The 24,757-nt window shown below is 39.6% G+C and overlaps 1 protein-coding gene across 2 annotated transcripts in view; it reads right to left on the bottom strand.

Moving 5' to 3' along the window:
- Positions 1–24,757, bottom strand: part of LOC124556817 (transmembrane protein 183-like) — a 269,512-nt gene that overhangs the window by 96,164 nt on the left and 148,591 nt on the right. For both annotated transcript variants that reach the window (XR_006968701.1, XM_047130833.1), the window contains exon 6: positions 5,534–5,714. Coding sequence is in view for 1 of the 2 variants with exons in the window: in XM_047130833.1 (XP_046986789.1) it covers positions 5,534–5,714 (181 nt within the window). In the remaining variant the exon portion in view is untranslated. The remainder of the gene's footprint in view (positions 1–5,533; positions 5,715–24,757) is intronic.

The raw sequence follows: 24,757 nt of genomic DNA, 5'->3' as shown, positions 1-24,757 counted from the left end.
CATTTAAGTAGTCATTCTCATTCTTGCCACATTCCATACACAACAAGAAGGGGAAGAAATGCCAACATGTGGTCCATTTCAGCTGATAAAACCGCAACAGCTGCAAGAAATTGATTTAGTTATCACTCGGGCACAACTAGTTTTGTGACCATAAAGTCACATCTTCAGGTGAAGAACAGGTGAACTTATATAAGATACAGAGTTTACAATTAAAACTTACCTTAGCTCAACTATATCAAAGTGCTGCAGTTTCAATTGCTAGTTGAGGACTATGGACCTTAAATTTTTATTAGATCTCCATGAGAGAAAATAATAGACATCCCCTATCTTCCTCTTTGAAACTGGCAAATAAAATACGCAGCCGTCATCAGTAAAATGACAGAGGGCATGAGGCTACTGAGCACGCAGATCATGTACACAGAAGACTGCCCAGGTATTCATATGTGAAATGGGAGGACCAACATAGCAATCCAGTGGCCACAAACACATGTAATCAATAGTAGGACCGAACCCAATTGAGAAACTAACTACATAACAGCACAAGAAGATAGGGGAATATCTGTACAGAAGCAAAATCTGGAATCACTGTCACGAAAAACAGTATAATTGATGAGCAGTATAAAGTATCTCAACACATTTACAGTAGCATATGTAATTTCATTTATGTGTGAACTACGAGAGTTGTTTTTTAAGTAAGGGCCATTTACGTGTTTACGTAGTTTGTGCGGACGCCGCAACAAGCCACCGCGCCACTTGCCGGCATCCTTCCCGTTCACACTGATGCAAGTTGCCGCTCTGTAGCTGACGTGTACGCATCGCTGTGCTACTGTATAATGTTTACGATTATTGAATCGCCCACCGCGTGTGAGATACGGTCAGTGATACGTTTTTTGACCGCGAGAAGCCCATCAGCTGCAGAAATTCATCGTCAGTTAACAGAAGTTTATGGCTTGAATGCAATGAGTGAAGGTAAAGTGCGTCAATGGGTTAGAGAGTTTAAAAATGGCCGTCAAAACGTCCATGACGAAGAACGCTCAGGCCAGCCCTCTGTGATCACTGATGATTTGGTGGCTGCAGTTGAAACAAAGATTCGTGAGGACAGAAGATTCACAATTTCCACTCTTTCTTTGGAATTTCCACAAGTTTCAAGATCGGTTTTGTACAAAATTGTGTCTGAAAACCTAAACTTTAAGAAACTGTGTTCTCCGTGGGTACCCAGACTCCTCACAGAGGACCACAAAGGGAAGAGATTTGCCACTTCATTGGACTTTTTGATTCGTTACGAGGAAGAAGGGGATGACATGTTGAGTCAAATTGTCACTGGAGATGAAACATGGGTATCCCATATCACTCCCGAAAGCAAGCGACAATCGATGGAATGGCGACACACAACCTCACCCGTCAAGGTCAAAGCCAAACAGACGCTGTCAAAGCGCAAGATTATGGCAACTGTGTTCTGGGACCGGCGCGGTGTTTTGCTAGTGGACTTCATGCCACGAGGAACGACAATCAACTCAGATGCCTACTGTGCAACTCTAAAGAAGCTCCGCAGAGCAATTCAAAACAAAAGGCGCGGCATGCTGACAAAAGGAGTTTTGCTCCTGCACGATAACGCTAGGCCTCACACCTCTCAAAAGACTCTGGATTTGATTGATTCTTTTGGCTGGCAAGTTTTGGACCATGCACCATACAGCCCCGACCTTTCTCCTAGCGATTTTCACCTTTTCCGGTACCTGAAACACCATCTTGGCAGGCAGCGCTTGAATGACGACGATGAAGTGAAAGCGGCCGTGAACTCTTGGCTATCGGAGCAGGCGGTCGAATTCTTTGAAGAGGGAATTAAAAACTTAGTTGTACGGTATGACAAGTGCTTAAATAAACAAGGCAACTATGTAGAAAAATAGGTAAAAGTGTGCAGAATCAGAAAATAAAAGTTGTTTTTACAAAAGTATTTGTATCTTTTTTTAAAAAATAAAAACGGCCCTTACTTAAAAAACAACCCTCGTAATCCACCACCTTTGAGTACAGAAGTAAAAAGTAAAATATGAAAGCAAACCGTTTACGGAAAATTGGTAGAAGGTCTTAAAGAGGCATAGGTGTGTTCAACTTGGAAAAATGTCTTAAAAACTGTGATAAAATTAACGAAAATTGGGAAGAACTATAACACCGTCCTCACACCCAGCATATCGTTGCACAATAGTCAGGTGACACAATTTTCAGCTATATTTTTGTATCTAAATATCTATCTCTCTCTCTCTCTCTCTCTCTCTCTCTCTCTCTCTCTCTCTCTCTCTATCCATCCATCACCCCCCCCCCCCCAAGCAAGAAGCAAGAAATAGATGCTGCATATCGCCAAATTGCGAGTTTATTTACAGTCAAACGTATTGGCACTTACATTCTGTCTCGAAAAAGTGCATCTAAATTTTGGGATCAGCAAAACATGTCAGCACATACATTCATTTGGCTCTTTACTTTATGAAGTAAATTTAGAACTGTGTTTTATCCCAGGAGAGACCACACTCTGCTTCTTTTGCATAATATTGTTTTCCTGCACTTGTGTGCTATTTTCCTGTGTACCAAAAAATGAAGTGCATATCGGCAGACCTAAGGTCACATTTGCCTTTGGGTAAAATGGTAGATTTTGTCATAATCATCACATATTATAAGTTTCATAATTCAACAGGACTGGGTGAGATTCAGAGCTGATTAATCATGTTACATAATGCTTGATAAGACACTAAAGTCAATAATATAATTTTCTCTTTTCCAGAAAATTTTGAAAAGGGGATAAATTACATAAATCTCCATTCACTGACAAATCAGCAATTCCATCCTGATTTATCTGTATATCTGGGCAAAGATTTTGTGATGTTAATGAATATGCATCAGGAAGAAGTAAATTAACTCACTGTTGATTCTAATGATAAGGAACCTAGGCTATCTGAGAGGGGAAATGGAATTGAAAAGGGAAAGAAAATGAAAAAACAAAGTAACAACACAAACAAGTAAAGAAGGAATATAAGAAAAATGAATAGGCAGTCAAAAAAAGCATGCACATCCACATCAACTGGTAAGAGAGAAGTGTCAGCTAGAACATCTATGTACAAGAATTGCTCCAGATGCCAAGGAAGTATAATGAGATCATAAGCGAGACTGAAGCAAGGGAGATGTTTCATAGATTCTTGATCATGTACGATATAGAAAAGCAGTGCCAGTATTTATCTCCACTTACTAAGAGGCACCTAAAACAAGGTCTTCAGGTGCACAGTCACGAAGAAAAGCGCAAAGAAGTACTTTCTCCTGAAAGATGGATGTGAAGTGCAAACGTGTGTATGGTTTTTCCTTACTACTTTTAATGTATCAGAAACATTTGTGCAATATGTACAGAAGAAAAGTGACAGCAGCAACATGATTTTGACTGCTCAAAAGAGAAGCAGTCATCATCCAGGTGTAAGAAGATTTGAAGAAGTAAGGGAGATATTAAGGAACCACATACAAATAATTTCCTACTATTCCATCACATTACTGCTGATTCTTATCCAGAGGTCAGACTAACAAATAATGCGTGAAATATATAAGAAACTATGTGAAGAGAAACAGGTTATCGCTGAAAAATATTGGCTCTACAAAAAAATATTCAATACATATACCTATGCAGAAATTAACTTCTTATGCTATATTTTCTCCACCAAATGCTTAGCTCCAAAGTGTAAAACTCTATTTAGATTGATGCACTTAGATTCATAATGACATTTTCCCTTAGCACTATAATAAACAAAAATTAATGGTGAACCAGTAAGGACTACCATTAAAGATATCAACATCTGACAGCTTTTTAAATGTATTCTTTAGTGCTGTAGGGATTTATCAACAAATTTACATTTTACATTTTAAAATACCTTCTTTCATCTTGCCTATAAAATCAGTAAACTGGAACAACACTCCTCTGATCGTCACACAGTGATGATTACATTACAATGTGAACTCATTTACATCAACTGTGCACAGAATTTAAAAAAAATTGAGAACCAAAAACAAAAAATAAAGCAACCAGTGTAGCAGTATAAAAAACAGATGCTAAAGGTCAGCCACTTAAAAAAAGATAGGACCTACATCCTAAAATGGAATACAACCAAATGAGATCAAAAACAGGACTAGCCAATTCTCAGAGCAATACTCTTAACAAAAATATGAACTACTATTCACAGCGAATGTGTGAACACTATTTTTATGCTGAAGTGCGAAGTAGTACAAATCAGTAGTGCAACTAGGTCAAAAATAACTATAAAACACTGCAGCATTTCGATATTGTCAAGGTAAGTTTAGTTCTAATTGTAAACTTGGTATCTTCTTTAGGTTCACCAGATTTTCAGTGGAAGATGTAGCTTTATGGTCACAAAACTAGTTGTGACTGAATGATCGACAAATTTGTTTCTGACAGCTGTTGCAGTTTTATCCATCAAAATGGATTACTACAGCTGTGGTTGAGACAGATACAAAGTGATGTATAACATGTGGTTCCAGGAAAAGTACCCACTGCCATGTACTTTACAGTGATTTACAGAATATGTATGTAGATATAAAACACATTACACAATCAGTGATTATATTGACAACTGTCTGTACTTAACAATTATTTCAGATCATCCCTGTAAAAAATATCATCTGTCTATAACACTCTCACAAGGTGCTTACAATCAGATGTTGGTACTTGCTCTTGTATTCTCATCTTACTCATAATGATCACTGCCAACCAACACTGCTCCACGAAACATGTAAGGAATTCTTTATCTGGTAGGGCATGCTGAAAAGTAATCCAAAATTTTATGTGAAAACTCTAACTTTTAAAGTGAAATAAACATTATTAACATTCTACATCTTTATTCTTCACATCTATGAATTTATTTCTCAACATAGTCACCCTGGTGGTGAACAAATTTCTCCCAACAATAGCCCAGTTTATTGATACCATCACTGTAGAATGTTACACTTTTGTTGACGTAGCCACAGCCTTACCTCTGCTTGCGCTGCTTCATCACTATCCAAGTGAAGTCCTTGAAGGTGTTCTTTAAGTTTTGGAAACAGATGAAAATCAAAATGGGCCACGTTGGGATTGTATGGAGAATAATCAATGACAGTGAACACAAGGCATCAATTATTGCAGATGTCACAGGGCTCATGTGTGGTCTGTGCATTGTCATGTTGAAGGAGAGGGTGCTCCATGCGTGGACGAACTCTTCTGTGGTCAGGATACTCAATTACTGCACTCTGTTTCTCACAAACCAATATAGTTATGTTACACTCCACCACATTACATGCTACAATTCATACTTATCCAGCAGCAGAGTTGAAACTTGCACCAGTGAGGCGACAGAGTCCATATGTAATACCTCAACAGGTATTGAGAACAGAATAAAAAATTCTGAGGCATTACTTTTCAGCAAGCCATCACACAATAACAGCTTGAAGAATGTTAATGTTGCTTGTTATCACTATCTACGCAGCAGTTGTCTGTAGTAATAATATTAATTACCTCAACCCACTGGCTCCTAATCAATCTGTTCAGTAACATGGGTGGATTTAAATCTGTTTCTCTTTTCATCGCCAACGGTTTGTAGATGCGATGCAATGACCGTATCACCCTAGTTCTCAACCCACGTTGTTTCCGTACAACTTTAAATGATGCTTCTGTGATGCGGCCATCAGTGCAGTATCTGTTTGAAAAAGAGAGGTGAATCAGTAATGATAGTCAAAGGCAACATTTATCTTAAATATAATTACTCCAGTAACGGCATCACAAACAAGGCTCTTTGCTTGCAAAAAATGAGGTAGAAGGTTTTTATCTTGTGTATATCGTTGGCAGTACGTTGAATCCAAGTTTTCAACCTCCAAAACCTTCAGGATATTTGGAAACTATGCATACTACTCAAAATGTGACCCTTACCAAAATGAAAGAGCATTAAATTTGGTGTCAAATGACCTATTTAACTGTCAAAATTGATGCAGCAATTTGGCTGCAATCAGTTGTCAAATTTCGTTCATTTTTACCAGCTTAGCTAAAAACTCAGCAGTAATGCCTGTAACTCCAAAACAGCTAATTCAAATGAAAAATGTCGAGCTATCAAAGTTGTAGAGCATGAAATTTCATATGACAAAGGCATCTAGTTTTTCAGTTTTAGGCACTATTAAGCATTCATACACTTACTCAAAGTCATACACATAGTCAAAGTAATTCCATTTTGTTGTTTTTCTTTTAAACATAGGATGCACAGTTTCCGTGTAATAGGTGAAAACATGGCAAAAGTGCCAAAATTTCTTGGCTTCTTTGCCACAAAAAGTTGTCCTGAGGTTTCTGGAGGTCAAAAACTTGGATTCAACACACTGTCAACTATATACACACACAATAAAAAAAATAAAACCTTCTACCTCATTTTTTGCAAGCAAAAAGTACCCCCTTACTAGACTATATATTCAGTTACCATTATTGCATAATAATAATGATAATCATTATTATTATTATTATTATTATTATTATCATTATTACTATTATTATTATTTCTTTCCTTTCTTAGACGTTATGTCTGGTTAAAAATGGAAAATGACGCGGACCTTGATCAAGCGTGACTTCCTTTTAACCGTACGGCATATGTTACATTGCATTTAGGAACTTTCGGGTAATTGAACATGTATCAATAATTACAGATTTCTGTAGTTGTATATATAAGTTTGGATGCAGCTGTATTGTGTTGATGTACTGGTGGATATTGTTTGGTATGACTCCTGTAGTTGATAGTATAATTGGTATAATGTCAACTTTATCCTGATGCCACATGTCCTTGACTTCCTCAGCCAGTTGGATGTACTTTTCAATTTTTTCTCCTGTTTTCTTCTGTATATTTGTTGTATTGGGTATGGATATTTCGATTAGTTGTGTTAATTTCTTCTTTTTATTGGTGAGTATGATGTCAGGTTTGTTATGTGGTGGTGTTTTATCTATTATAATGGTTCTGTTCCAGTATAATTTGTATTCATCATTCTCCAGTACATTTTTGTGGTGCATACTTTAATGTGGGAACGTGTTGTTTTATTAGTTTATGTTGTATGGAAAGTTGTTGATGTATTATTTTTGCTACATTGCCATGTCTTCAGGGGTATTCTGTATTTGCTAGTATTGTACATCCACTTGTGATGTGGTCTACTGTTTCTATTTGTTGTTTGCAAAGTCTGCATTTATCTGTTTTGGTATTGGGATGTTTAATAATATGCTTGCTGTAATATCTGGTGTTTATTGTTTGATCCTGTATTGCAATCATGAATCCTTCCATCTCACTGTATATATTGCCTTTTCTTAGCCATGTGTTGGATGCATCTTGATCGATGTGTGGCTGTGTTAGATGATACGGGTGCTTGCCATGAAGTGTTTTCTTTTTCCAATTTACTTTCTTCGTATCTGTTGATGTTATGTTATCTAAAGGGTTGTAGAAGTGGTTATGAAATTGCAATGGTGTAGCCAATGTATTTATATGAGCGAGTGCTTTGTGTATTTTGCTAGTTTCTGCTCGTTCTATAAAGAATTTTCTTAAATTGTCTACCCGTCCATAATGTCAATAAATCCCCTTCCTCCTTCCTGTCTGCTTAATGTGAATCTTTCTGTTGCTGAATGTATGTGATGTATTCTATATTTGTGGCATTGTGATCGTGTAAGTGTATTGAGTGCTTCTAGGTCTGTGTTACTCCATTTCACTACTCCAAATGAGTAGCTCAATACTGGTGTAGCATAAGTATTTATAGCTTTTGTCTTGTTTCTTGCTGTCAATTCTGTTTTCAGTATTTTTGTTAGTCTTTGTCTACATTTTTCTTTTAGTTCTTCTTTAATATTTGTATTATCTATTCCTATTTTTTGTCTGTCTCCTAGATATTTATAGGCATCTGTTTTTCCATCTGTGGTTATCCAATATGTAATCTTCTTGTTTAGTGTGTTTTCCCTTGATTATGCTATTTTTCTTACATCTGTCTGTTTCAAAAGCCATACTTATATCATTGCTGAATATTTCTGTTATCTTTAGTAGTTGGTTGAGTTGTTGATTTGTTGCTGCCAGCAGTTTTAGATCATCCATGTATAGCAGATGTGTGATTTTGTGTTGGTATGTTCCAGCAATGTTATATCCATAATTTGTATTATTTAGCATGTTGGATAGTGCGTTCAGAGCAAGGCAGAACCAGAAAGGACTTAATGAGTCTCCTTGGTATATTCCTCGCTTAATCTGTATTGGCTGTGATGTGATATTATTTGAATTTGTTTGGATATTAAGTGTGGTTTTCCAATTTTTCATTACTATGTTTAGGAACTGTATCAAGTTAGGATCTACTTTGTATATTTCCAATATTTGTAGTAACCATGAGTGGGGCACACTATCAAAAGCTTTTTGGTAATCGATGTATGTGTAGCGTAGCGACCTTTGTTTAGTTTTAGCTTGATATGTCACCTCTGCATCTTGCAGCAGCCTTTTTGTTCTTCATTTATAATTTTGTTCTGTGTTGTATGTGTCATTAATTTCTGTGTAATGACTGAAGTTAATATTTTGTATATTGTTGGTAGGCCTGTTATGGGGCGATATTTTGCTGGGTTTGCTGTGTGTGCTTGATCTTTAGGTTTCAGATAAGTTATTCCTTGTGTAAGTGTATCAGGGACTGTGTATGGGTCTGCAATGTAACTGTTAAATAATTTAGTTAGATGTGAATGTGTTGAGGTGAACTTCTTTAGCCAGAAATTTGCTGTTTTATCTTTTCCAGCGGCTTTCCAACTGTGTGTAGAATTAATCGCTCGGGTGACTTCATGTTGTAAAATTATCACTTCTGGCATTTGTGGTATCATCTTGTATGTGTCTGTTTCTGCTTGTATCCACTGTGCATGCCTGCTATGTTGTACCGGGTTTGACCATATGTTGCTCCAGAAGTGTTCCATGTCTGTTATGTTTGGTGGATTGTCTATTTTAATGTGTGTGTTATCTATTGTCTGGTAAAATTTCTTTTGGTTTGCGTTGAATGTTTGGTTTTGTTTTGTTTCCTACTATTTTCACTTTTTTTTGTATCTTCCAAGTCGTTTGGCCAATGCTTGTAATTTCTGCTTCTTTTCATCTAATTGCTCCATCACTTCTTGTTGTAAGATTTTACCTAACCTTTTTCGTTTTTTTGTCTGATATTTCAATTTTTATAAATTGTGTTAGTTGTCCGATGTCTTTTCTCAGTTTTTCTATTCTGATCTGTAGCCTGTGTTGCCGTGCTGGTTTTGTGGGTTTCTTCTGTGTGTTGGTCGGTTCTGATCTCTGCCTAGTGTGTATATTTAGTGTAGTGATTGCTCCTATATAATCCAGTAGTTGTAACTCTTCCATAGTTGTATTTTCATTTATTTTGTTCTATATTATTGTGTTGGTAGTTGTTATTGTTGTTTCGACTTGTGGGTTATTTGGTGGTCTATGCAAGAATGGTCTAATGTCTACATTTGTGTCTTTGTATTCTATATATGTCAGCTGAAATTTTTCTTCTATATCTAACATGTGTGTCACTTCCGTGTTCTATTTGTGCTTGTTCTGGTGGCTGTCTTAAGATTTCGTTTTCCTCTGATTGTTTAATTGATGCGTGTTGTTCTTTGTTTGTTTGCTCTATGATGTTTGAGTCCATTACTGTATTTTCTTCTTCTTCTGATTGCACATTATTTTGTTCCAGTATTTGTTGTACTCGTTGTTTGATGTTTTCTAATTCTGACTGGGGTAGCCTGTTATTTTTTATTATTACACGGATTTGATCAGCTAGTCATCGTTCTATTAAAAATTTTAATTCTGGGTATCTGGTAATAAATGTTGTGTATACTTGTGATCTGTATCCTGTTGTGTTGGTTCCTAAGTTTGTTGCTTGGTAATAACAGAACATGAGGTGTCGGTTAACTTCATCTGATCATCTCATCCTCTGTCTGTTTTCCTTCTAGAGTGGTTGCAGGAAGCATATCCTGCAAAACACCTCTATTTGGATTTCAATAATTTTCCGCATGGCTAGCAGTGTCGTTACCATTGAGGACTGGCATAGGGTTCAAGCGTCATCCCCGACCATGACAGCGCTTGTCTGAGGCTTCATTAGTTATGTCCTGAACCAACTAATCACACTAAAAGGAGGATTGGCTCTATTAGTGGTTTGTTCTTTTCATCGCCTTTTACAACTGGCAGAACATACCGAAGGCCTATTCTTTTCCTGGGCCTCCATGGGGTTTATTATTATTATTATTATTATTATTATTATTATTATTATTATTTCTGTGAGAACAATCCACACGAAATTTCCTGGAAGACTGAAACCGTGCGACGGAATAGGTCTTGAACATGGAAGCTTGTCACTTGTGGCAATGCTCGTATCACCTGAGTTATCATGGCACGACTTATAATCTGCCTACACAGCATCAATTCTAACAGTACCCACACCTCCTACTCACCTTGCTGAACAAGCACTCATTTTTTTCAGGAGTATTAATCCAACAAAGAAAGTAGCAAGCTCCTTTGAAGTTTTGAAACTGGAAGACAGGAAGTTGCATAACTGAAGCTGTGTGGACAGGTTGTGGGCCATGCCTGGGCAGCGCAGCCAGTAAGAGCATTACGGCCACTAAGTGCATGAAAGGTTCTGGGTTCAAGTTCTGCTCTGGGACTCAGTTTCAATCCATCAGGAACTTTCAAACCCGTTCTCATTCCAATGCACAGTGAAAGGGAGTCATTCTGGATTGCTGGTGTGATAGTAGCCATAACAAAATTAGTACTACACACATATAAAATCAATTACATTAGTAACACAGAAACAAGATACAAATTATGGAAATAAGTTAAAATCTTGTAACAGGGGTGCAGTTTTTTTACAAACAGTAAAACATATTGCAACTAATTTCATTGGTTCAAATCACTATTGAAGTCTAAACAATCCTGCTTGTGGCAATACAAAGAGCAAAGAAATACCACAAATTTTACAGGAAATTTAAACTCCTGGATAATTCCTTAATTAGTATATCCTCTTTTAGAAGAAAACATCCCAGCATTTGCCTTAAACAAGTAGAAAAATAATGGAAAACCTAAATCTGAACAGTCAGAAAGAGATCTGAGTCCCACTTCTCACAAATGTGACGACAGTGATTAAAACACTTGCTCAGTTTGAATACTATGATGGACTGTCCTAAGTAGCAGCAATAATTCCACTAGATACATCTACATTTCTATGTGTGTGTGTGGGTATGTGGGGGGGGGGGGGGGGGGGATGCAGGGGGAGATGGGGGAATGTGGTATGGAATCCTCGGTTGTTACCTTTGACCTTATTATTGAACATCCTAACTCATTCATTTCAGTTGATAATCAAATACCAACAAGATGTAAGCAATGTAGTGGTTTGGAACTTGCATTCTGCATCAGGGCACAAACACATGCAATTTTGCAATGTTTATGTGACCTATAGAAGAATACAAGTTCGAAATAAGAACTACAATGTTTAGCATCCCGTTTATGTACCTACCTATTATTCAACTCCTCCTAAAAAAAAGCACATTCACATATTGTACTTTCTAACATCACTGTTTGCATTTCAAGTATTACAACTATCATAATTACATTTACAGTATACATTAATTTCAATTATTAGCCTCTCAAATATGATTTAATACACAAATCTGATGGTGCTATGCCCCATCTGTACTGCGAACGATATATCTAACAGACTTGACAAATCACTTGTGGGAACATGGTGTAGTGAACACAGATAACTATGTTGATTTAAGAAAGTAATGTGGATGAATCAGTATTTTCCACAGTCACTGGACAACTAAGAGCACTCACCTTCATTTCCAACTTTCATTGAACTTCTTAGAACTGCCACTTGAAGCAGCATCTACACACAATATTCCCAAAATTCTACTTTCCAACACATAGCTAAAGGAAAATTTTGCACTGTCATGGTTCTTTAAAAAACTTTAAAAAACATTAGCTGCAATGAAAAATGTATCTGAGACGTGTGGACGACAGTATCACACATTGTTCACAGTGTGGAACTGAGGTCAGTATTTGCCAACACCCTGCATTTCAGAATACAGGCTCTGTATTTCCTATTTAATTATGAAGGTATGCTATCCACAGTATAAATTATTTCTATTTAGGTGGGCTCTTCCTATTACTTACTGTGTTGCAACATACTTCAGAAATGTTGAAAGGAAAGCCATTGTCACATCAACCAAGGTAGTTTCTCTCTGGCAAGCATCCTCTTCGAGTGCATCAGAGAACACAGTAATTTTGCACATTGTCCCTTCATTCAAATATGATGTTACTGAATATTTACATGTGTACTTGCAATTTTATTCAGGAGGAAATTCAAATAATTAGTGTCTGTTGCAGCAGTTGGCTGGACAAAATCCAAATAAATAACGAACTTTAACAGAAGGTGCATATTTAGACCAACATTCAAATCATAATTAAAGTACAATGTCAATTGTACCAATCAAACTGCTGACTCTATTCAAATAGCTTGGAGGAAGCATTTGAAACAGTATTAGTTGGAATGAACAACTGGCTTACCAAGGCAAGTGCTTGGCTGAAATCTGCTGGGAAAGATCTGAGAAATTTATTCACAACTACCTACACAACTTGGTTTTAATAATGTAAAAATATCTGGGAACAATATTAATACCAAGCATTCTATACCATATGCTAATTCACTTATCGTGTGTTATATAAATGTAAATTTTGCAAAGTTATCAATCTCACTCAGTGACTTTAAAAAATCTACAAAAAATAGGAATGCATTTCATTTCTAATCCACAAAATAGTTTCATTAGACCACTGTTAAATGAAATAAACTGCATTCATCCATACATTCAAATTCTGTGTTTCATAAGTCCTGTCATGAAGAGGAGTTTTCAGGGCTGGGAAAAGATGTACAGTTGCACATTAAAAGGCAGAAGCAGGCTCTGTGGGCTACCTCTGTAAACTACAGTAACAACAAATAGTGCTAATCTACTCACATGTCCGCCCCCGGTAGCTGAGTGGTTAGTGCGACGGAATATCAATCCAAAGGGCCCGGGTTCGATTCCCGGCTGGGTCGGAGAGTTTCTCCGCTCAGGGACTGGGTGCGGCGTTGTCCTAATCATCATCATTTCATCCCCATCGACACGCAAGTCGCTGAAATAGCTTCAAATCGAAAGACTAGCACCAGGCGAACGGTCTACCCAACGGGAGGTCCTCATCAAACGACATTATTATATTATCTACTCACATTATAAATTATGACAATTACTTCCATACTGAAAAGCAACAAGATGAAAGAGAAATGTTGCTCTCCCTCTTACACTACCCATCTGCTGTTTTTATTTACTGCCTCACGCTACATGTTTATGTAAGTTTATAGGGAACACTACTGATTGTGTATATACTGGAAGATTTAAAACCTGTTTAATATGAACATTAGTGTTCACCATAACTTGCATCCCAAGCCCAAATATTCTACTAAATTATAAAAGGTGGTGTTCATAATGTACTTCTGCAGCTTGTTTTTGAAGAGCTGTGGATTCCCATTTTCCTGCCTGATGTCTGCCAGCAGGTCAGAAAAGTTTTGTACCAAAATATAAGACCTAATTCTAAGCCCTCAACATGAACACAACAGCCCATATGGATATTATTTTCACATCGAGCACTGTGGTTGCAAATTTCACAGTTCAGCCTTAATACACTCTTATTATTAAACACAAATGCCATTAAAGCATAAATGTATTGGCACATTAGTGTAATACTCTCAAATTCTATGAAGAGACTTCTGCAAGATGTTCAGTTATCAATATTATTATGGTGTTATACTTTTTGGACCTTGGCTGCAATGCCCCAGATGATTATGGACAGTACTGAGAGAAAATGTGAAAAACTATGCTAGCAATCCTGTACGCAGGTCAACATAATGACAGATACGTCATAACCCTGCTATTACATCCTCAGAATTACAGTTTTCCCACCATTAACAAAGTTTTTTATCGCTCCCAGCAAATTTCAGGTTCACCACATTAATTCACAACTGTTTTTGTGTTAGCATATTTATCATTTTACTGCAATTTCTGCTTTATGAAACAACAACCTAGGAGAAAAAAATTGACATAATTGACGTGAAATGATGCTGGCACAACAGTGGCCTTCGAGTAATGTTTACGAACATTACGCACAATATTATTATTATTATTTTTTTTTTTTTTTTAGTCCAGGGCATCTACTTACTAGAACTGGCATGATAAAACTCAGAACAATTCATGGTACCAGTGCTTTGTCTTGTACCACTGCAAAGTCCTAATGTTTTGTGGCTAATGGGAGTAACTGTTTTTCGACGGAAAATGGAAGAAGGTGACTTCATACAAACATTCAATTGTTTCTTGTCACTACCCACCTTAGATTCCAACACTGTATGTTATACAAAAAATAGTGTACTGACATTATTGTAGCCATACTGTTTCAGAGTTAACTTCACCCTGTGATTACGATTGCACGCAGAGGGTTTTGTTTGCTGTTCATATACACACTGAACACACTATCATCTGCTAGCTAAGGCTGTCCGCGCCAACAAAGATGTCAGTACAGACCAAGGGGAGTCAGTTTCAATCGATGCAGCTGTTCCCGTCAAACACCGTGTCAAGACTTAATTGTGTGTATTGTGTAACATTGTTTGTCCAGAATACACCAGGAGATGTTGGTGTCACAGTAGTATCTGTAATAACATCTATTTTCTAGGATGAGTTTACAGAGTTATAAAGTGTCTTAGTAAGTCGGATGGTGGGCAGGTGTAAGCACCAGCCACAAAGAAATACAGACATGCCCCATCAGCAAGTCATGACATTGGAGCCACAGTTCAGTGAGCTGGAGCCACAAGTTGTGCCAGTAGCAGCTTGGAGATGGGTACATGTCACCTGTCCACTCACCATACCACATGTTGACAAAACTACAACTGTGCAGTAGTCGAGCCATCGCCCCAGGAATGGTAGTAGGCGTGGTCCCATTACTAATGAAGTTCTGAGGTGACAGCTAATTCTGACACCTATGTTGCAACCTGGGGAGCTGTGGCTGTGTTGTGTGCAGGAAGTCAGGCGCTGAGTGTGGGAGATGCAGGAAGCTTTAGTGACACAGTGGTATCGGTAATAACATCTATTTTCCAGAATGAGTTTACAGAGTTACAAAGTGTCTTAGTGGATTGGACGGTGGCCAGGTGTAAGCACAAACTGTGATGCTGATACGTACCATCACTGAGACACACAACTGGAGCTACATGTCAGTGAGCTGCACCATGTGTTGTGTAGGTGACAGTGTGGAGACAGGTAGGCATTGCCCGGCCAGATGTTCTGCACTACCGTACAGTTGACATACCAGCACTCTAATAGATAGCCCGTTACACACTCAGGTGAGCACAACTGATAAGTAGTCTAGGACCCCAGTTACCACGAAGATTAGGCCCTGGTCATCCACCACAGATTGACCAAGACTGCAGCAGATGTTCACAAGTCAGCCAGGGGACTGCATGAACATGCCACGTGTGGACAGTGTAGAGATGGAAGCTTACAGGTTAGCCGTGGTTGATCCTCAGGTGGAGGAGGTGAGGCCACACACCAGTCTTCTCCTCATCTGCAACGTTCCAGTATGTGAAAGTGGCAGATCACGGCTGTGGCTCACAGCAGTTTGGCTGCACCTCATATAGAAGGCAGACCATCGTCCACCAGCTTGTCGTGGTTTCGCAGGAACTCAATACAATGTCACTCTCTCTGGTTCTAGTCACACGGACAGAATGTCAGTATGACTGGATGTGTCTTTTGAGCACTGAAAGCCTCATTACCTAAAGAGCCAAGCCTGTGCCTATAAAGCACTGGCTCTGCATGCACAACTGAAGTTGTGCTCGTTTACTGGTCTCTTCAGCACTCCTCGTCTCACAGTGGTAATTCAATAATTATTTTGGGTTGCCAAGGCTCAGGTCTTTCTTCAACATTTGACTATTCCAGTGCAATCCTGGTGCTGAAGTTATGGACTGTTACTTCATACTACCCTCCTAGGCAGAGTTGCAGTGTTTTCATTTCCGCTTCTCTCACTAGGAGGTTGTCTGGCAATGCTAAACTGGTGCCGTACCATCCGCTATGTCGGCAGTATCCTTGTTGACATTCTGATTGGCACACTGCACTGAGCAGCTTCCTTGGCTCTGAGTTTGAGGATTGAACTTTAGAAACTTTAAGCACATACAATTAAATTATTCTGCTACATAAGGAAGTTTAGTGTTTTTTTGCTACAGTTTCAACATGGAAAATATTACGAAAAGAGATAGGAAAACTCTTTTTGATGGAACAGAAAGTAAAACTCTTCAAAGAGTTGAAGTTCATTGTGGGACATGTTTTGCATTAGCATATAGTTTCCCTAGGGATATCTGCATCTACACTTATCAAAAACAAAGATTCTGTTTTGAAAAGTGCAATAAAAGTGGGCCAAATTAAAAAAAGATTAAATATTCCAGTTACTCTAAGTAAGCGAAACTGGAAGAAATTATGAAGACCTGGTTTCTGGAAGCAAGCACTTTCAAATATCCCTGTGAACGGCATGACGGTGTGTGAAAATGTGTTGAAGGTGGCCAATATGCTTTGAATCAAGGACTTCTCTCCATCAATGGGTGGATTAATACACTTAAGGAACAGTATAATGTGGTGAAACAAACAGTGCAAACACAAAAAAATATTAGTGAATGGCAGAATGGAAGGTTATAAGTACTTACAAAGCAGTATAAACCAAAGGATGAGGTCTCATTTTCAGTATACTTCCAAACAAAATACTTGGCTGTAAAGGTGAAAATTGACATGAAAGGAAGCACAGTAAAGTTCACCCTATAGTAATCCTAGCCACAAATGTTGATGACTCTGAAAAAAATTACACCGTTTGTGACCGGCAAATTGAAAGAACCACATAGTTTCAAAAATGTAAGAACTTTGCTCATGAACCACAGTGCCAATAACAGAGTTTGTACGATACTGGAACTACTCAAGAAGCAACTGCATAGCCTTGATATAAGAATGGCAACCTGTGGACTGTTGTCCTGCACATACAAAAAATATCAATTTATGCAATGTGCAGTTAGAGTTCCTACAAGCAAACTACAGTCCTTGGATCTGGGCATCATCCATGTCTTCAAAACTTATTACAGGAAGTCATTGTGCAGAAGGCATCAAGTTTTATAAAAACTGGGAAAGACCTATCATCACAAAGTCCGGTTCTCAATGCTTTTCTCTGTATTGCCAAGGCACAGACAGAGGTTAAGGAGTCCAGCATATCCAAATGTTTTTGAAAAGCAGGATTCATTCACACACATTAAGGAAACGGATGTAACATACCAGATCTGAGTAACAATGATGACATTGAAACTCTACTTGCTTCAGTATAGAGAAAGCTGCAGTTGGAGCATCCTACATGTTGATAACAATAATTATGTAATAATGATGATCATCATGATAATGCAGTCCCGTTTGTTGCAGATGTAAATGCAGCAGTGTAGACAGTAACAAAACCACATTTATGCTGCAGATGTAGATAAAGCATTCCATTTATAGACTGAACCATCACAGTGGAAAAAATTTTACCAAAAAATTCAAACAATTTGTTATGGGAAAGTACAAAACTACTGTGTCTATTTGTTCAATGTCGTCGCAGTCGCAGTCGTCGTCGCAGTCGTCGCAGTCGTCGCAGTCGTCGCAGTCGTCGCAGTCGTCGCAGTCGTCGCAGTCGTCGCAGTCGTCGCAGTCGTCGCAGTCGTCGCAGTCGTCGCAGTCGTCGCAGTCGTCGCAGTCGTCGCAGTCGTCGCAGTCGTCGCAGTCGTCGCAGTCGTCGCAGTCGTCGCAGTCGTCGCAGTCGTCGCAGTCGTCGCAGTCGTCGCAGTCGTCGCAGTCGTCGCAGTCGTCGCAGTCGTCGCAGTCGTCGCAGTCGTCGCAGTCGTCGCAGTCGTCGCAGTCGTCGCAGTCGTCGCAGTCGTCGCAGTCGTCGCAGTCGTCGCAGTCGTCGCAGTCGTCGCAGTCGTCGCAGTCGTCGCAGTCGTCGCAGTCGTCGCAGTCGTCGCAGTCGTCGCAGTCGTCGCAGTCGTCGCAGTCGTCGCAGTCGTCGCAGTCGTCGCAGTCGTCGCAGTCGTCGCAGTCGTCGCAGTCGTCGCAGTCGTCGCAGTCGTCGCAGTCGTCGCAGTCGTCGCAGTCGTCGCAGTCGTCGCAGTCGTCGCAGTCGTCGCAGTCGTCGCAGTCGTCGCAGTCGTCGCAGTCGTCGCAGTCGTCGCAGTCGTCGCAGTCGTCGCAGTCGTCGCAGTCGTCGCAGTCGTCGCAGTCGTCGCAGTCGTCGCAGTCGTCGCAGTCGTCGCAGTCGTCGCAGTCGTCGCAGTCGTCGCAGTCGTCGCAGTCGTCGCAGTCGTCGCAGTCGTCGCAGTCGTCGCAGTCGTCGCAGTCGTCGCAGTCGTCGCAGTCGTCGCAGTCGTCGCAGTCGTCGCAGTCGTCGCAGTCGTCGCAGTCGTCGCAGTCGTCGCAGTCGTCGCAGTCGTCGTAGTCGTCGTAGTCGTCGTAGTCGTCGTAGTCGTCGTAGTCGTCGTAGTCGTCGTAGTCGTCGTAGTCGTCGTAGTCGTCGTAGTCGTCGTAGTCGTCGTAGTCGTCGTAGTCGTCGTAGTCGTCGTAGTCGTCGTAGTCGTCGTAGTCGTCGTAGTCGTCGTAGTCGTCGTAGTCGTCGTAGTCGTCGTAGTCGTCGTAGTCGTCGTAGTCGTAGTCGTAGTCGTAGTCGTAGTCGTCGTAGTCGTAGTCGTAGTCGTCGTCTTCAGTCCGAAGAATGGTTTGATGACACTCTCCACGATGCTCTATCCTGTCCAAGTCTCTTCACCTTTGGAAAAGTACTGCAACCTACATTCTTCTGAATCTACTTATTAAATTCATCTCTTGGTAGCCCTCTACAATTTTTACCCCCCACACTTACCTCCAGCATTAAATTGGTGAGTGCTTGATGTCTTAGAATGTTCCTATCAATCGACCCCATGTCCTAGTCAAATTATGCCACAAATTTATGTTCTCCCCAATTTTATTCAGAACCTCCTCTTTAGTTACATGCTCTACCCATCTAATCTCCAGCATACTTACATAGCACCGCATTTCAATAGCTTCTAACCTCTTCTTGCCTAAACTGTTTATCATACATGTTTCGCTACGATACATGGCTACACTCCACATGCTTTCAGAAGAGACTTCCTAACACTTAAATCTATATTTGATGTTAACAAATTCTGCTTCTTCAGTAACACTTTTCTTGCCACTGCCAGAGTACATGTTATGTTCTCTCAATTTTGTCCACAATCAGTTATTTTTCTGCCCAAATAACAAAACTCGTCTACTACTTTCAGTGTCTCGCTTCCTAATCTCATTCCTTCAGCATCACCTGGTTTAATGTGACTAATTTCCACTAGCCTTGTTTTGTATCTGTTGATGTTCATTTTATATCCTCCTTTCAAGACACTCTCCATTCCATTCAACTGCTCTTCCAAGTCTTTTCTGTCTCTGACAGAATTAGATTCTGTTATCAGGCACTGCAGAGGTTGAGTGTGCACCAGAGGAGATTGATCTCAATAGCCAATAGAGGGCACTGTGGGTGCACTGTGCTTGCAGGTCAAGCAAGCCACCGTCTCTCCATGTGAGTGCACTGGCCAATACCATTCCATGTGGCCAATATTTAGGCAGGTGCACAGCTTACAGCCAGTCAGCTCAGTATTCGCACTTGATACCTATGGATCAATCTTCTCTGTGCAAGGACTGTTGGATAACTATATTGTGTATCATCTAGTTATTCTCTCTGGTCCATCTTGAATTTGTCTCTCTACTGCTCTTGACCTAGCCGTTGTTGTTGTGGTGACTGCTTTGCAGAGTGCCTCATTGTCTTAAGGTTGTTTGTCCATGACCTGGTCTGTTGCCTTGTCCATAGTCTGTCTGTCGTGATTCGTTCTCTGCACTGTTGCATTGGGTTATTCTTCTCCAGGTGGCTCTCCCATCTGTCGACTTCCCCCATTTCACCATTCACCGACATGTGCACCGGTATCCAGCTACCGCAGATATACCAACAATGTCATTGGCAAACCTCAAAGTTTTCATTTCTTCTTCCTGGACTGTAATTCCTAACCCAAATTTTTCTTTTTGTTTCCTTTATTGCTTGCTCAATGTACAGACTGAACAATGCAGGGGATAGGCTACAACCTTGCCTCACTCTCTTCTTGACAACTGCTTCCCTTTCATACCCCCTTGACTTATAATTGCCATCTGGTTTCTGTATGAGTTGTAAATAGCCTTTCGCTCCTGGTATTTTACCCCTGCTGCCTTCAGAATTTCAAAGAGAATATTCCAGTCAATGATGTCAAAAATGTTGTGCAAGTCTACAAATGCTATAAACGTAGGTTTTCCTTTCCTTAACCTATCTTCTAAGATAAGCCATACTGTCAGTATTGTCTCACATGTTCCTGCATTTCTCCAGAATTCAAACAGATCTTCCCCAATGTAAGCTTCTACCAATTTTTCCATTCTTTTGTAAAAAATTCATGCTATTATTTTGCAACCATGACTTATTAAACAGCTAGTTTGGTAATATTCACACCTGTCAGCGCCTGCTTTTTTAAATTTTAATTATTGCATTCTTCTTGAAGTCGGAGAGCATTTCACCTGTCTCATACATCTCTGACACCACATGGAAGAGTTCTGTCATGGCTAGCTCTTCCAAGACTATCACTAGTTCTGAAAGAATGTCATCTATCCCCCGGGGATAGTGCTCTGTGAAATTATTCTCACAGTATCATATCTCCCATCTAATCTTCATCTGTGTCCTCTTCTGTTTCTGTAATATTGTCTTCAAGTTCATCTCCCTTGTATAGACCCTCTACATACTCCTTGCAGCTTTCGACTTTCCCTTCATTGCTTAGGACTGGATTTCTATTTGTGCTCTTGATAGTCAAACAACTGTTTCTCTTTTCTCAGAAGGCTTCTTCAATTTCCCTATAGGCGGCATTTATTTTTCGCCTAGTTATATAAGCTTCTATATCCTTACACTTTTCCTCTAGTCACTTCTGCTTAGCCATTTTGCACTTACTGTCAATCAGTTTTTAGATATTTGTATTCCCTTTTGCCTGTTCCATTCGCTCCATTTTTATATTTTTTCCTTTTGTCTGAGGTAAAGACTGTGGTAACAGACTAATTGGTAGCACAGCCCTACCTACATGTACACATGCCATATTTAACACACTTTTCATTACAAAATTTAAAATAGCTACTTAAGTTCAGGGTACTATGTTCAGCCATCGATGTCACTTTTCCCAACAATTTAACAGAACAAACTGCACTAAACAGGCACGTTTCAGAGAGATCATTAATGTGTTGTAACACTTAAAACTGCAGATTTTCATAGTACGGAAAGTGTCGAGAAATGTCACATCGAAGGCTAAATTTAGTATCAAAATGACAAAACCCTTGTTAGATAATAAACTACCAGGGAAAGAAAAGAAACATACAGCTGAAAAAACGATGACTATTTTGATCCGATGACAGCATACGCCACCTGGGTAATAGTAGATGTACTGATAACAGTTTCAATGCCATGAACAAACAGATAGCATAGTGGCATACCTACCTGAATGCCATTTGTTTGTACCCTTTCACAGAAAATGCTCACATGCAGAAGAGTCAGTGTGGTGCAAACATGACACACTCATGCTTCCTACAGCCAACTGACCAAGTTTTAAAGGGGTCAAATTGTGTCCTTCCGAGTGGCAGGATGCTCCTTTCAGAGAATTGCCACACAAGTTGGATATGCTTCATCAGTTGTGCAATTTGCTTGTGTCAGTGGTGACAAACATTCTCACACCAGTCATCCATACAGCACAGATGCCCGCCTGCATCATCATATTGTAACGGCAGTATTTTCTTGGGAATCCTCGTTTTCCATTCTCTTTAAGTGCTCATACCATCTTAGCCTTTATGTTCCCATGCTGCTCCAGAAGGGCTCCCCTTTCAGAATTTAAGTACCCTTCTGTCATCAGACCTCTCCTTGTTACTCCAATCCTGCTTCTGAGGAACTTCATTTCACATGCCTGTAATTTGCTTACATCTCTTCATTACCCATGTTTCAGATGTGTAGGTCAGTATTGGGATGTAGTAACTTCTATACATCACCTTCTTTGCTTTTTTGTGGGACGTCTTTGTTCCGAACCAGACTCCTAACACCTGGCAGGAATTCTGCTGCCCATCTGCTACATTCACCAAATTCTTTCTTATTTCTTCCATTTTCCTTGATCACACTTCCCAAGTATTTGACTCTCTCCACTTTCCTCAATTGTTCACCTCCAATCCTTATTCTAATAGTTGATCTATCTTTCTTTCTTTCTAGTTGTACCAGGATCTCTCATTTGTTTTCATCTAATTTCTTTGCAAACTATCTTGCAGTTTCTTCCCAAGCACTCAACTATTCCCGAATCTCCTCCTCGTTACCCCAGATCGTCAAGTCATCTACAAACACCAATGCTTTCATCTTGTCTCCTCCAGTTGTTTTCTGCCACCTTAGTCATTATGTCATTCAAGATCACAATGAAGAGGAGAAGTGACAATGTGCTGCTCTGTTTCATACCATTTGTTCACTGGAACATATCTGTCCTTTCACTTCCCACTTTCACACAACTCAGACTTCCACAGTACATCTCCTCCACTCTGCTTATTGTCTCTTTTTTCACTTCCTTCTTTTCTAGTGCTTCCTGGACCTTTCTTCTACAAACACTATCAAATGCCTTTACTATAGCAAGAAAGACCACCACGAGGTCTTCCCCAAATTCATACTGGTGCTCCAGGAGCTGCCTCACTACAAATATGGGATCAACAGTTTATCTCCAGGTCTGAAGCCATGCTGTTCCTCTCTCAATTTGTTCTTGATGCTTGTTCAGATGCTGCTCTCCACTATTTTTTTTTAATTATTTTTTTTAATTTTTTTTTTTTTACCTTGGCAAAGTGTGGTATCAGTGTGTAGTAGCTTTTACTGTAGTTTTTACAATCCCTCTTACTCCCTTTCTTCATTACATGGACAATTAGTGCCCTATTCCAATCTTCTGGAGTCTTCTTCTCACATTACATTACCTTCATCATATGATACAGCCACTGTTTCCCAACTTCCCCTGCCGGCTTCACCATTCAACACTCACTTTGGCCATACCTGGTGCCTTTCCTCCTTTCATCTTGTCCAGTGCCAGTTACATTTCTTTCCATTTCACAGATCCTTTTCTCCTCCAGAGTTTACTTCTACCTCCTTCAGTCTATTATCCTCATTTCCTAAACCATTCGGATTTAGCAAATTCTCAAAGTACTTCTTCCACACTATCTTCAATGTCTGTCTGTTATTACAGAGAAACTTCGATGTTATGTTCTCCGATTTTACATTTTTCGTAATTCTACACCATAAATTCATAACCTTTGTGAAAAACCCATAAGACAATGCTGAAAAATCCTCAATTTTACATTTCTTCCTAGTACAGTTTATCTCTGTTATAAGTTCTTACTCAATGTCTTACTTTACTTCATCCTGTTTTCTTCTTATTGACATCTGATGTGACTGAACGAATTATAAGTGGTTTGCTCCAAGAGCAGTGGCGCAATTCAGAGAATATTTTAGGCCTCTGCAGATCAAGAAGATGTGAAATAGGAAATGCTGACGTAATCCATGATCAGCATAGCCGACACAACTTGCAATGTTTAGTTTCACCACGCAATTATGACACAGCTACAGCTGGATTGCAGCAGCAATGGAAAAACAAGACAGCTGATGTAAAATGTTCCGGTTCAAATGGTTCAAATGGCTCTGAGCACTATGGGACTTAACATCTGTGGTCATCAGTCCCCTAGAACTTAGAACTACTTAAACCTAACTAACCTAAGGACATCACACACATCCATGCCCGAGGCAGGATTCGAAACTGCGACCGTAGCAGTCGCGCAGTTCCGGACTGAGCGCCTAGAAGTGCGAGACCAACGCGGCCGGCAAAAATGTTCCGGACCTAGCCAATAAATGACAAAGGGGACCAGCTGCCACCATTTCTTGTGCCACTTGTAACTCAGTCTCATCTTTTTGCATGTATTTCCGATGTACTGTATTCAGCAGCAATATCAATTGTCAACCTTTTAAATTCAAACACTGAGTCTCGAAGAATATGCTCGGTCATAATCAAGGAAACCTCAGCCATTTCCCGCTAGTGTGGTTTTATTGATTGGCGACTTGTTAAGTCACCAGCGCACCCACCACACCACTGTTAACACATGAAAAATGAGCTCGCCTGCTGAGTGTGTGGAGCTGGGGAGTGGTCCTTCAATGACAGGAGTACAAGTAAGTGTGAAAGAATTTTGTAAAGTGCTAAAAATATGCTTTTCATGCAGATGATGTGCTATGGCACAGATGTCACATGGAAATAGAACAAGGGTTTTGTAAAAAGCATATATTAAAGGCTTTTGTGTTCAAATCTGACATGATGCAGTTGCGACAACTACACAGACTACTCACATATATACTTTGCACCACACACTGTAGATTACAAAGACGTCAGCAGCGATAGAAGGCTTAAAGCAAAACTGTAGCACCTGAGCTTTCTTTTAAATTTACATTTTATATAGTATACAGAAATTCACTGAGCTGACTTCCAATAAGCTTGT

The sequence above is a fragment of the Schistocerca americana genome, chromosome X, assembly GCF_021461395.2.
Source record: "Schistocerca americana isolate TAMUIC-IGC-003095 chromosome X, iqSchAmer2.1, whole genome shotgun sequence".
Classification (NCBI taxonomy): domain Eukaryota; kingdom Metazoa; phylum Arthropoda; class Insecta; order Orthoptera; family Acrididae; genus Schistocerca; species Schistocerca americana.
The sequence above is the reverse complement of the archived record's forward strand: the minus strand, read 5'-3'. Positions and strand labels throughout refer to the sequence as shown.